At 49.0% G+C, this 13,653-nt stretch overlaps 2 protein-coding genes across 2 annotated transcripts; both read right to left on the bottom strand.

Moving 5' to 3' along the window:
- Positions 1-321: 321 nt before the first annotated feature.
- LOC138481601 (circumsporozoite protein-like) lies at positions 322-957 on the bottom strand. The gene has a single exon (XM_069613800.1). It carries the CDS (start codon positions 955-957, stop codon positions 322-324), a length of 636 nt encoding a protein of 211 aa, XP_069469901.1.
- An 11,697-nt stretch (positions 958-12,654) lies between these two features.
- LOC138481600 (circumsporozoite protein-like) lies at positions 12,655-13,293 on the bottom strand. The gene has a single exon (XM_069613799.1). The coding sequence runs from the start codon at positions 13,291-13,293 to the stop codon at positions 12,655-12,657; it is 639 nt and encodes a 212-aa protein (XP_069469900.1).
- Between the last annotated feature and the right edge of the window lie 360 nt (positions 13,294-13,653).

Genomic DNA, 13,653 nt, shown 5'->3' with positions numbered 1-13,653 from the left:
TGCATTTGAATTGTATTTTCACTTTTTAGAAATGTATTTGCAGTTTGTACTTTGATGGCCTTTTTTGGCTGAATAAAGTTGTTTGGTTGGTTGGAGTAATTGTGGTACCACATAGAAATTGTACATTTATCATTATAGTATTGCCTGAGCACAAAGTGTGTTATTGTATGTGTATATAACTTGAACCTTATTTATATAAAGAACTGTGTTATCGCTAACATAGTGTGTGGACATTCCTTTGTGGGTGCTTGGGGACTACACTGTACTTACTTCTACTCTGCCATATAGAGGGCAGGAGTACAGATAACCCGCCTCCAGCCTTTACACTGTGGCATTGGGGTCTGTGTGTTTAGGAGGTGCTGTGGCATTGGGGTCTGTGTGTTTAGGTGGTGCTGTGGCATTGGGGTCTGTGTGTTTAGGTGGTGCTGTGGCATTGGGGTCTGTGTTTTTATCCGGTGCTATGGTATTGGGGCCTTTGTGGTTAGGTGGTGCCGTGGCATTGGGTTCTGTGTGTTTAGGTGGTGCCATGGCATTGGGGCCTGTGTGGTTAGGTGGTGCTGTGGCATTGGAGCCTTTGTGGTTAGGTGGTGCTGTGGCATTGGGTTCTGTGTGTTTAGGTGGTGCTGTGGCATTGGGGTCTGTGTGGTTAGGCGGTGCCGTGGCATTGGGGTCTGTGTGGTTAGGTGGTGCTGTGGCATTGGGGTCTGTGTGGTTAGGTGGTGCTGTGGCATTGGGGCCTTTGTGGTTAGGTGGTGCCGTGTCATTGGGTTCTGTGTGTTTAGGTGGTGCCATGGCATTGGGGTCTGTGTGGTTAGGTGGTGCTGTGGCATTGGGGCCTTTGTGGTTAGGTGGTGCTGTGGCATTGGGTTCTGTGTGTTTAGGTGGTGCTGTGGCATTGGGGTCTGTGTGGTTAGGCGGTGCCGTGGCATTGGGGTCTGTGTGGTTAGGTGGTGCCATGGCATTGGGGTCTGCGTGTTTAGTTGGTGCTGTGGCATTGGGATCTGTGTGTTTAGATGGTGCCGTGGCATTGGGTCTGTGTGGTTAGGTGGTGCTGTGGCATTGGGGCCTGTGTGTTTAGGTGATGCCGTGGCATTGGGGTCTGTGTGTTAAGGCGTGCCATGGCATTAGGGTCTGTATGTTTAGTTGGTGCTGTGGCATTAGGGGCTGTGTGTTTAGGTGGTGCTGTGGCATTGGGGTCAATGTGTATAGCCGGTGTGGTGGCATTGGGTTTGTGTGTTTAGGTGGTGCTGTGGCATTGGGGTCTATGTGTTTAGGTGGTGCTGTGGCATTGGGGTCTGTGTGGTTAGGTGGTGCTGTGGCATTGGGGTCTGTGTGGTTAGGCGGTGCCGTGGCATTGGGGTCTGTGTGGTTAGGTGGTGCTGTGGCATTGGGGTCTGTGTGGTTAGGTGGTGCTGTGGCATTGGGGCCTTTGTGGTTAGGTGGTGCCGTGTCATTGGGTTCTGTGTGTTTAGGTGGTGCCATGGCATTGGGGTCTGTGTGGTTAGGTGGTGCTGTGGCATTGGGGCCTTTGTGGTTAGGTGGTGCTGTGGCATTGGGTTCTGTGTGTTTAGGTGGTGCTGTGGCATTGGGGTCTGTGTGGTTAGGCGGTGCCGTGGCATTGGGGTCTGTGTGGTTAGGTGGTGCCATGGCATTGGGGTCTGCGTGTTTAGTTGGTGCTGTGGCATTGGGATCTGTGTGTTTAGATGGTGCCGTGGCATTGGGTCTGTGTGGTTAGGTGGTGCTGTGGCATTGGGGCCTGTGTGTTTAGGTGATGCCGTGGCATTGGGGTCTGTGTGTTAAGGCGTGCCATGGCATTAGGGTCTGTATGTTTAGTTGGTGCTGTGGCATTAGGGGCTGTGTGTTTAGGTGGTGCTGTGGCATTGGGGTCAATGTGTATAGCCGGTGTGGTGGCATTGGGTTTGTGTGTTTAGGTGGTGCTGTGGCATTGGGGTCTATGTGTTTAGGTGGTGCTGTGGCATTGGGGTCTGTGTGGTTAGGTGGTGCTGTGGCATTGGGGTGTGTGTGTTTAGGCGGTGCCATGGTGTTAGGGAGAATTCTCATTTATGGCTAATTTCCCTCACCTAGTGAGTCCCCTAGCAGCTTTGCTGAACTTCTGGAGTTTAATTTTTTTCACTTGATAAGAGTGTGAGCTTTTCCCCACTCTTACATGTTTTGGCATGTGTCTTTTACCTGTTTTATGATTGTGGACTGTGGAGTACACCACTTCAGTAGCCCCCTTCTTTTGTGTGTTACACAGCACCTTCAGTGCAGTGACACAGGGTTATCTTTTAGACTTCCCTCCGACTCTATTTCTGCGGCTGACTACAGTCCCCCAGAAAAGGGTAAAGTTGCCATTGACTTTACTTAGTCAAATTACCACAGATCCAGTACACCCCATCTACCATGGAGTGCTGAAAAGGGTTACTTTGTATCCCTTTGTATCTGTACCTTCTAGAGCATTGTTTCGCTCTTTTAACATTGAGAGCCTCATTACACGGTGGGCAGTAACCATGGTGCTATTAGTGCCATGGTTGCCGCCGATACCGTACTGAGTCCGCCATGGTGAATAGTGGAATTACTGCCCTGTTCCAAGGTGTGGTGGGGCGGTAATTCCCCATTCACCATGGCACTTTCCCATTCCCATTTGAGCCCCCATAGGGCTCAATGGGAATGGGGAAGGCGGCAATTACAGTACTGCAAATTGCGGTACCGTAATTGCCTCCAAGGTCCCTTTGCAGGCCCGTTCCTTAACGGCTGGTAAAACCAGCCGCTGAGGACGGGTCAGGCAAAGGGACCTCGTAGTAAGGCGGTAAGGGTTTACCGGTACCCTTACCGGTAACGGTAAACCCTTACCGCATTCCATGTAATGAGGCCCTTAGACTTGGCTGGTGGCAGTGGTATCTACCCTAACATTTCTATCGCGATTATACTAGATAAATGTGGTATTGTTTTAGGCTATTATATTAGCCTCGAACTTAAACCCGCTTGACCAAATACTTTTTCTTTTGGCTCCGGTCGGGTTTATTCGCCATTTCTTTTTGTTAAAGTCTTACTTTGCGTGGCAAACCAGGTTTGCCTCCTTTGATCACCGTCTTTTGGGAGGCTTCTGCTCAGAAGCCCTCCTCCAGGCGCCTGGGTGTCTAGGTGGGCCGAATGGGAGGGAGGGGTGTAGTCACCCCCTGCACAGGGTATCCTAGGAAACCCAAGTCGCACTTTGCCATGATTGGCCGAGGTGGTGGTCCGGGCTGGACAACCCCCCTGCTGCGTGATTGACAGCCAGGCTGTGTGAATGGGTTTTTTTCAAATAAAAGGCAGGTCTCTTGGGCTAGAAGTCAGAGAGTCGTCACTGGAACTACAAGGAACCGAAGAGAAGCGGAGAGAACGACGGCTACTGCAACTACCCCGTCCCGGTGAAGCCCTGCTACAGTCCTGAGCTATCTACCCTTCAACAACCAGAGAAGATCCAGTCCGGAGTCTTCTTCCCTTGAGCTTGGTGGGGATAACCAGCTCATCTTCTACAGCCAGAGGATCCTCTTCCTTGGTCGAAATCACTGCACACTGCTGTGGTGGTCCGGATAGCCATCTGAAGAGGCTCTCCTGTTTTTAAGGAGCGCACCTTTTATTCATCGTCGCTGCTGCCGGCTTCATCCCTGTGTGGTGCAGACCCCTCCAGACGTCCTCCTTCATATCGAAGCTCCAGAAACCGTGGGTCTGCAGGAAACCAACAGGAACAACGGCCAGGGCATCATTTATTTTTTATTTATTTATTTTTTACATTTGTATAGCGCGCAGGCAGCCCAGGGGCATTTTGGCGCTGTTACTTGCAGAAAGCTTAGTTACATTATGCATAGGTTACATCATTTGGCATTGACATTTAGGTGTAACAGATATTATGCATGGAGGCGTACAAAGGTCAGGTATACATGTGGCGAGTGTAGGTGATAAACGGTAGGGAATCAAGCAAACAGGGTGGTTTTCAAGGTTTTGCGGAAGGTGGTCAGGGAAGGTTCAGCTCGCAGGGCAGTGGGGAGGGCATTCCAGTGTAGAGCCGCAAGGTAGGGGAAGCTAGAACCCCCTGCTCTTGATTTTTTTATCATGGGTACCGTGAGTAGGTTGGTATAGGGGGTCCTGGTTGGTCTTGCGGATATGGCCGGGTGGATCCTTTGTGTAAGGTAGGCTGGGGCTGCAGAGTGGATACATTTGTGGGTGAGGGTCAAGGTTTTGAAGATGATCCTCTCTTTTATAGGTAGCCAGTGGGAGGCTCTTCTTGCAGTAGATATATGTTCTCTTTTGGAGATGCCTTGTGCTGCGCGTAAGGCGTTGTTTTGAGTAACTTGCAGTTTCTCAAGGTTTTTTGTGGAGGTCCCTAGGAAGAGGACATTACAGTAGTCCAGCCGAGATCCAGTGATAGCCCTAGCTATGTTTGTGCAGGTGTCGCTGGAGAGGTAGGGTCTAACTGCATTGAGGAGTTTGGCATGGTAGGCAGCTGAGGAGGCAATGGCATTCACATGCCTAGTCATGGACAAATTGGAGTCCAGGTAGACGCCTCACTGACTCAGATACTGGAATGGTGATGGAGTCAATGGTGAAGTGGGAGAACTGAGCGTCAAGTTTTTTAAGAGTGTCGGGGGAGCCTACAAGTAGGAGTTCAGTTTTGTCAGAGTTGAGACAGAGGCTGTTGGCGGCCATCCAAGTTTGGATTGCGTTATAGATGGTGTTAAGGGCCTTGGAATCAGTCTCATAGTCACCTGTCAGGGTCACGAGGATCTGCGTGTCGTCCGCGTAATTTGTGTACGAGATCCCCATGGCGTCAAGGATGAGGAAGAGAGGGCGAGTGAATATGTTGTAGAGGGTAGGAGAGAGGCAGGAGCCTTGAGGGACACCACACAGCATAATGGTTGGGGATGCCGTAGCTAGATCAGAGAAGACCTGCATGGTCTTTCCATGTAGGAAAGAAGTGATCCAGGCACTAGCGTGGGCTGAGAAGTTTGCAGTGGAGGTTAGGTGGTGGCATAAGACGTCGTGATCCACGAGGTCAAACGCAGCAGAGAGATCGAGGAGGAGGAGCAGGACAGGTTTGCCCAGGTCTCTGGCATCATCCATCTGGTTTTTTAAATCCAGTAAGGCGGTCTCGGTTCCGTGTTTTGGGCGGAAACCAGATTGTCTCAGGCCTAGGAGTTGGTTCTCTTCGATGAAGTGTTGGACTTGCAGGTAGGCTGCTTTGTCCAGAATTTTAAGAAGGAAGGGGACGGTGGTGATGGGTCTGTAGTTGTTGGGTGAGGTGGGGTCAAGTGTGTTTTTTTTTATGAGGGGCCTGACCCAAGCTTCCTTGAGGGAGGAGGGTACAATGCCTGTGGTGAAGGATGCGTTTACAAAAGCTGTGAGAAATGGGGCGAGGGACTCTGCACAGTCCTTGATAATGGTGGCGGGGCAGGGGTCTCCTTTGCAGTTGAGGGTTTGATTCCTTTCATTAGGGTGATGATGTCTTTCTCTTGGATGGTTTTGAAGGAGAAGGTGGGGGTGGCCTCTGGAGAGGGGGAGGGGGCGGGAGTGGAGGGGGAGGGGGCGGGAGTGGGGGGGGGGTGGGAAGAGAGAGTCTGGAGTTCAAGATTTTGGCTTGAAGGAGGTCTAGTTTGTTGCGCATGGCAGTTTGGATGCCGTCACACCAGGCTTTGTCTTTAGTGAAGTTCTGGGGTGTAGGGGTAGGGGTTTCAAGTTCCCTGAATATGGAGAACATTTCTTTGGTGTTGGAGTTGGCTTCGGAGATTCTAGTTTCAAATGATTTGGCTTTTGCTAGGATGATGGCTTTTTTGTATTCCTTTGAGCGGGTTTTGAAGTCAAGTTTGTCTTTGTCATCTTGGGAGGATTGCCAGCGCTTAAGGGCAGCGCGTTTGTTCATCCGGAGTTTAAGTAGGTCTGGGGTGAACCAGGTGTTGGTTTTGACTTTCGGGGTTTGAGAGGAGCGATGGAGTTGGTTGCTGCTGATATAGCCTTATTGTAATTTTGCGCCAGGGTTTCTGGGTTATTGGAGAAGGGAGGTCTGAAGGCAGGACCCTGGAGGAATGGTAGAAGTCTTTCTTTCGTAAGGAGGCGAGCGCTTCTGGTGAGGGCGGGTGGTAGAGGATGGGGGGGTTGGGGTGGGGGGGCGTAGGTGGGGATGTTGAAGGTAATGATGTGGTGGTCAGACCATGGGGAGGGGGAGTTGCCAGTGATTGTTAGAGGGCAGTTGTGCTGAGCAATCCAGTCAAGTGTCCTGCCCAATGAGTGGGTGGGGTCTGTGACAGTGTTGGAGAAGCCTAGAGTTTCGAGGGCTGAGTTGAGTGCTTTGGAGGCAGGGTCCTTGGGGTCATTAAGACCAAGGTTGACATCACCGAGGAGGATCGCTTTGGTGGATTTCTTTAGGTTGTATGCCAGAAGGTGGGCGATAGTGGATTGGAAGTCTCTTATGGGGCCGGGTGGCCTGTAGACCAGATGGAGTGTAATGGTGCAGTGGTGGGAGGTGGAGAGTTTAAGTTGGAGGTAGTCACTGGTGTTGTTCGTGGTTTTATCATTTATTCTGATGTTAATTGAGTCTTTGGCTATGATTGCTACTCCCCCGCCTTTGGTGGGGTGGTCTTGCCTGATGATAGTGTATCCAGGTGGGAGTGCAAGGGAGAGCGCAGGGCCCGAGGCTTCATGCAGCCACGTTTCGGTGACTAAGAGGATGTCTAGGTTGTTTGAGGTGATGAGGTCATGGATGTCTAAGGCATGGGCATTGACGGATCGGGCGTTGATCAGGGCACATTTGAGATGGTGGGGTGAGGGGGCGGTGGAGACTGGTGGGGGGTCAGTAGTGTCCGGGCTCATATGTAAGGTAACAGTGGCAGGCACATCAATACATTCAACTGGTGAGGTAGAAGAATTGGCAATAGTGGGGGTCCCATTTTCAGGGGTCATAGGCATGGTAACAAAGGCAGGTACATCAATACATTCAACTGGTGAGTCAATCAGCTTCTCCATTGAATAAGGTACTGTGTTCTGCTTGAGGAATTAGGGTGATTCCCTTTTCTTCATCTCCAAGGCTTGCCCTTGTCTTCCCCCCTTCTTATAACTTTTGCTTCTGAACATTGACAATATCAAAGTACTCTTGGCTACGTTGAATCGTAAACTGTCCGACTGTGTGCTCCTCGACAACAGGCATCCGGTGTCACTTGACCCTGGCTCCGGCCCTTTGACTCTTGAATTCCTGTCTATGAGTGTTCTTCGATTCTGTCTGCCTAACTATATTATTGCCTATGATTTTTGCCTCCAACTCCCTCTGGGTATCTCAGGTGCTAAGTGTGTTTTTGCCCCAGTAGCATTTCATGTCACAGATACGCGTTTATTTAGTAGACCGAACTGTCAAAAAGTGATCGCAATCGTATTCACTGTAACGTGTCTAGTTTCGTAACGCCGGTCCATTCAAACACAGGGTACTTACCTTGAGTCATACTGTACAAAGTGAATTGGTTAGTGATAGTATATTTTACGTGTCATTTTGAATTTAATAGAAGTGTTGTGTTTATAACAAATGGTTTAAAAATAGATGTACTTATATTTTTCTACCTGAATCCTTGAGTCAGTGTTTGCTTGAGTCACAGTAATTGTGGTCCCTTTGTGTAATCTCTGCTCCTGCTCATATACTCTTGAGATAAGCCTGGCTGCTCCGCTACTGCTACCACTTTAACATAGTAGTGCAGGCTTGTCCCAAAGGTAAAACTTGTATCACCACCTGTAGCCTTAATTGTGTGTAGTGGTCCCTAAGGGCACTGCACAGGAGTCTGCCTAACACTGGTGTACAGCGGTGAGGATTTGGAAGTAGAGTGATTACACTTAGAGTGCTGCTATTGCTTGGGTTCAACTAACCACAAGGCCAACACCACTAATTCTATTTAACTGAGAAATCATGTCAAATATGGAAAGCTGCACTGAAGAGGGTTTCTTGAACTACACTGCTGAGGTTTTGAGAACCATGTGTAGAGAGAGGAGTCTCTCTGGTAAAGGGAAAGAAATCTGAATTGATTGTAAAGTTAATAGGAAAACAAAGTCTGGGGAGTGGGTCAGAAGGGCCTACCCCTCCAGCAAATGTGGATACTGATGTTCCTGATTCTGAGAGTGTTAATTGTGAAGAAGTAGAGGAGTCCTTGCTAGGAAACCCTGCAACTCCCTTTCCTGCTCAGAATGCAAAACATCTGTCCACAGGGACCCCCACAGGTCCTACACTTACTCCTGAGTTTATTGCACTTGAGAAAATGAGACTTGAATTAGAAGTGAAACGTATTGATGCACAAACTGCCATAAAACATCAAGAGTTAAGGCTCAGAGAAATGGAGCTGAATCATGAACTAGAGATGAAGAAATTGTCTTTAGAAAATGCTTCTCTTCCAGAGTCCTCTAGGTCTTCAAGCTCTAAGAGACCCTGTATGCCAAAGGAGATGATTGGTATGTATGAGACTAAACCTGATGTTTTGGATTGGTTAGCAATGTTTGAGTACAATCATGGGATTCAAGGTTTCTCAGGGAATCAGCTGATTCCCTGGCTTTTCTCTAGGCTTCCCCCTGTTGCAAGTGATGCTGTAATGGAGTTGGGGGAGGAGGATAAACAGGATTATGAGTGTGTGAAACTAGCATTAATAGCTAGATTTGGGAAGACCCCTTCCCAGTATCGGGCTACCTGGGTGTGTGAATGTTTGAAAAACTTAGATGGTTGGGTTAAGGGTTACAAAGTGAACACTAATGAAGGTTTGAGGAATCATGTAATGTTGGAGTCTATTTTTGATGTCTGCTCTCCTGAGCTTAGACAGCACTTGGCTGATTCACAGGAGATAGATCCTAGGAAACTAGCTAAGGCTGCTGACTTGTGTGTTGCCAACAGGGCTACTCACAAGGATTCTGGGGTAACTCAGAAAAAGAAAGAGGGAAAGCAGTCAAAGAAAGATACCAAGGAGAATTCCAATACTTCCCATCCAGAAGAGGTCCCCAAATATAACCAGAATAAGCCACAAGGGAAACCAAATAGGGCTACTGTACCTCCTGGTGCCAAACCAGAGGTAGGCGAGGACAGACCCCCCATTCCAGAGAGCATTTGGTAAATGCTTTAGTTGTGGGTCAACTGACCATATGAGAGGAGATCCCAGATGCAAGGGTACCCCTGCAGGGGTCAGCACTACCTCCTTAGCCTTCTTCCCAGAGGAAGAAGTACATATGTCTAGTGCTCACTTTCATTTGTTTGCTGAAGAACCTTTGGCTCTTCAAGCAACGGTATCCTTAAAGTCCAAGGGTCTGGGTAAGAAACCACATAGTGATGTGTATGACTCCATTCCTGAAAACACTAGGGAGTATTATGTGGACACTGTTCTTGTCAATGGCCAGGACACCCCTGCCATGAGAGACACTGGGGCCAGCAGAACAGTTGTGGATGAAAGATTTTTTAGGCCTGAGGATGTTGCTAAGGCACCCAAAGGCCCCACCAAACTTGCTGGAGGACCTGTTCAAATGGTTCCTATTCTACCAGCTCTCATCCAGTATAAAGAAATGACAGTGAGGATCCCTGTCAGTATTCAGAGTGAAGTGCCTGGGAGAGTCCTGTTGGGGAATGATCTAAAAGCTCTAGGTGTAGTATCCAGTACCCCCAGGCCTCCCAGTATGGAGAAGCAGAACCAAACCAAATTGGCTAGAGAGGCCACCTTAAGGGACCCCGCTGAGCCTGTGGGAACCTCTACAGAGAACCCCACAACAAGCCCTGGTGTTAGTAAGTTGACCTCTGACCCAGGCAAATTCCAGGCTAGTATGTTAGGGAAATGGGAGCTCAAACCAAGCTCCATCGTTGTCCCCCCAGTTGTAAAATCTCTGACTCCCCCTGCTTCTGAGGAAGAGGTGGATAGACCAACTGGGCCCTTAACTAGGCCTAAGAGAACTGTAAATTCTCAGTGCTGGTGGAAAACCAGAAAAGTAAAGTCTAAGGCCAAAAACCTTCACACTGTTGGACCTTCTACCGAAGACTCCAATCCAAATCCTAATGTTAGGAGAAAAACTCCTAAAGTAGGAAGGTTAGATCTAAGAGGAAGGGGAAGCATGTACCTTGCTTATCCCCAGCCCCTCTAACCAAGATGCCTGAGACCCAACCTGCTCCCAAAAGAGAGGTGGTGAGGAACCGTGGAGGTCCATCTAGATATACGGTAATCCTTTATAAGGACCCCTTGAAAAAGCCTATCACAGGTTCAGGAGTTGTACCAACTTGTGAGGGACTGGTCAAACAGATCCCCTATTTGTTCAAAAAGAAAGATGTCTCTCAAAGGGTGTGTAGGTCATATAGCTTACAAAGGAAAACCTTTTACTGTAACATTGAGCACAGAGCAGGAAGTCACCACCAAAATGCTGATGGTCTTTCGAGGATGTTTTTAACCGACTAGAGGTATGAGGTCCATCCAGGAGTGGATTAAATCCCACTGTCCCTTAATCTGGGGCGGCGAGTGTTAGGGAAAATTCTCATTTATGGCTAATTTCCCTCACCTAGTGAGTCCCCCAGCAGCTTTGCTGGACTTCTGGAGTTTAATTTCTTTCACTTGGTAAGAGTGTGAGCTTTTCCCCCATTCTTACCCATGTTTTGCCATGTGTCTTTTACCTGTTTTATGTTTGTGGACTCTGAAGTATACCACTTCAGTAGCCCCCTGTTTTGTGTGTTACACAGCACCTTCAGTGCAGTGACACAGGGTTGTCTTTTAGACTTCCCCCGACTCCATTTCTGAGGCTGACTACAGTCCCCCAGAAAAGGGTAAAGTTGCCATTAACTTTACTTAGTCAATCTACCACAGGTCCAGTACACCCCATCTTCCATGGAGTACTGGAAAGGGTTAATTCGTATCCCTTTTTATCTGTACCTCGTAGAGCATTGTTTCGTTCTTTTAATATTTAGACTTGGCTGATGGCAGTGGGATCTACCCTAACTTTTCTACCGCGATTATACTAAATAAACGTGTTATTGTTTTAGGCTATTATATTAGCCTCGAACTTAAACCAGTTTGACCAAATACTTTTTCTTTTGGCTCCGGTCGGGTTTATTCGCCACTTCTTTTTCTTAAAGTCCTTTTTGTGTCTTACTTTGCACGGCAAACCAGGTTTGCCTCCGTTGTTCACTGTCTTTTGGCGGGCTTCTGCTTAGAAGCCCACCTCCAGGTTGCCTCGGTGACTAGGTGGGCTGAATGTGAGGGAGGGGGTGTAGTCACCCCTGCACAGGGTACCCTAGGAAACCCAAGTCGCACTTTGCCATGATTGGCTGAGGTGGTTGTCTGGGCTGGACAACCCCCCTGCTGCGTGATTGACAGCCAGGCTGTGTGAATGGGGGTTTTTCGCATTAAAGGCAGGTGTCTTGGACTAGAAGTCAGAGAGTCGCCACTGGAACTACAAGGAACCGAAGAGAAGCGGAGAGAACGACGGCTGCTGCAACTACCCCGTCCCGGTGAAGCCCTGCTGCAGTCCTGAGCTATCTGCCCTTCTACGACCAGAGAAGATCCAGTCCAGAGTCTTCTTCTCTTGAGCTTGGTGGGGATAACCAGCTCATCTTCTACAGCCAGAGGATCCTCTTCCTTGGTCAAAATCGCTGCACACTGCTGTGGTGGTCAGGATAGCAATCTGAAGAGCCTCTCCTGTTTTTAAGGAGCACACCTTTTATTCATCGTCGCTGATGCTGGCTTCATCCCTGTGTGGTGCAGACCCCTCCAGGCGTTCTCCTTCATATCGAAGCTCCAGGAACCGTGGGTCTGCAGGAAACCAACAGGAACAACAGCCAGGGCACCAGCTTCTCCATTGAATAAGGTACTGTGTTCTGCTTGAGGAATTAGGGTGAATCCGTTTTCTTCATCTCCAAGGCTTGCCCTTATCTTCCCTCCTTCTTATAACTTTTGCTTCCGAACATTGACAATATCAAAGTACTCTTGGCTATGTTGAATCGTGAACTGTCCGACTGTGTGATCCACGACAACAGGCACCCGGTGTCACTTGACCCTGGCTCCGGCCCTTTGACTCTTGAATTCCTGTCTATGAGTATTCTTCGATTCTGTCTGCCTAACTATAATATTGCCTATGATTTTTGCCTCCAACTCCCTCTGGGTATCTCAGGTGCAAAGTGTGTTTTTGCCCCGGTAGCATTTCTTGTCACGGATACGCGTTTATTTAGTAGACCGAACTGTCAAAAAGTGATCGCAATCGTATTCACGGTAATGTGTCTAGTTTCGTAACACCAGTCCATTCAAACACAGGGTACTTACCTTGAGTCATACTGTACAAAGTGAATTGGTTAGTGATAGTATATTTTACGTGTGATTTTGAATTTAATAGAAGTGTTGTGTTTATAACAAATGGTTTAAAAATAAATGTGCTTATAATTTTTTACCTGAAACCTTGAGTCAGTGTTTGCTTGAGTCACAGTAATTGTAGTCCTTTGTGTAATCTCTGCTACTGCTCATTTACTCTTGAGAGCAGCCTGGCTGCTCCGCTACTGCTACCACTTTAACAGTGTAGTACAGGCTTGTACCAAAGGTGAACTTGTATTACCACCTGTAGTCTTAATTGTGTGTAGTGGTCCCTAAGGGCACTGCACAGGATTCTGCCTAACACATGGCATTGGAGTCTTTATGTTTAGTTGGTGCCGTGGCATTGTGTCTGTGTGTTTAGTTGGTGCCGTGGCATTGGGTCTGTGTGGTTAGGTGGTGCTGTGGCATTGGGGTCTGTGTGGTTAGGCGGTGCCGTGGCATTGGGGTCTGTGTTTTTATCCGGTGCTATGGTATTGGGGCCTTTGTGGTTAGGTGGTGCCGTGGCATTGGGTTCTGTGTGTTTAGGTGGTGCCATGGCATTGGGGTCTGTGTGGTTAGGTGGTGCTGTGGCATTGGAGCCTTTGTGGTTAGGTGGTGCTGTGGCATTGGGTTCTGTGTGTTTAGGTGGTGCTGTGGCATTGGGGTCTGTGTGGTTAGGCGGTGCCGTGGCATTGGGGTCTGTGTGGTTAGGTGGTGCTGTGGCATTGGGGTCTGTGTGGTTAGGTGGTGCTGTGGCATTGGGGCCTTTGTGGTTAGGTGGTGCCGTGTCATTGGGTTCTGTGTGTTTAGGTGGTGCCATGGCATTGGGGTCTGTGTGGTTAGGTGGTGCTGTGGCATTGGGGCCTTTGTGGTTAGGTGGTGCTGTGGCATTGGGTTCTGTGTGTTTAGGTGGTGTTGTGGCATTGGGGTCTGTGTGGTTAGGCGGTGCCGTGGCATTGGGGTCTGTGTGGTTAGGTGGTGCCATGGCATTGGGGTCTGCGTGTTTAGTTGGTGCTGTGGCATTGGGATCGGTGTGTTTAGATGGTGCCGTGGCATTGGGTCTGTGTGGTTAGGTGGTGCTGTGGCATTGGGGCCTGTGTGTTTAGGTGATGCCGTGGCATTGGGTTCTGTGTGTTCAGGTGGTGCTGTGGCATTGGGTTCTGTGTGTTTAGGTGGCGCTGTGGCATTGGGTTCTGTGTGTTTAGGTGGCGCTGTGGCATTGGGTTCTGTGTGTTTAGGTGGCGCTGTGGCATTGGGGTCTGTGTGTTTAGGTGGTGCTGTGTGTTTAGGTGGCGCTGTGTGTTTAGGTGGCGCTGTGGCATTGGCTTCTGTGTGTTTAGGTGGT

Source organism: Ambystoma mexicanum, chromosome 5p (assembly GCF_040938575.1).
Source record: "Ambystoma mexicanum isolate Mex_15411 chromosome 5p, UKY_AmexF1_1, whole genome shotgun sequence".
In the NCBI taxonomy this organism is placed as follows: Eukaryota; Metazoa; Chordata; class Amphibia; order Caudata; family Ambystomatidae; genus Ambystoma; species Ambystoma mexicanum.
The sequence above is the reverse complement of the archived record's forward strand: the minus strand, read 5'-3'. Positions and strand labels throughout refer to the sequence as shown.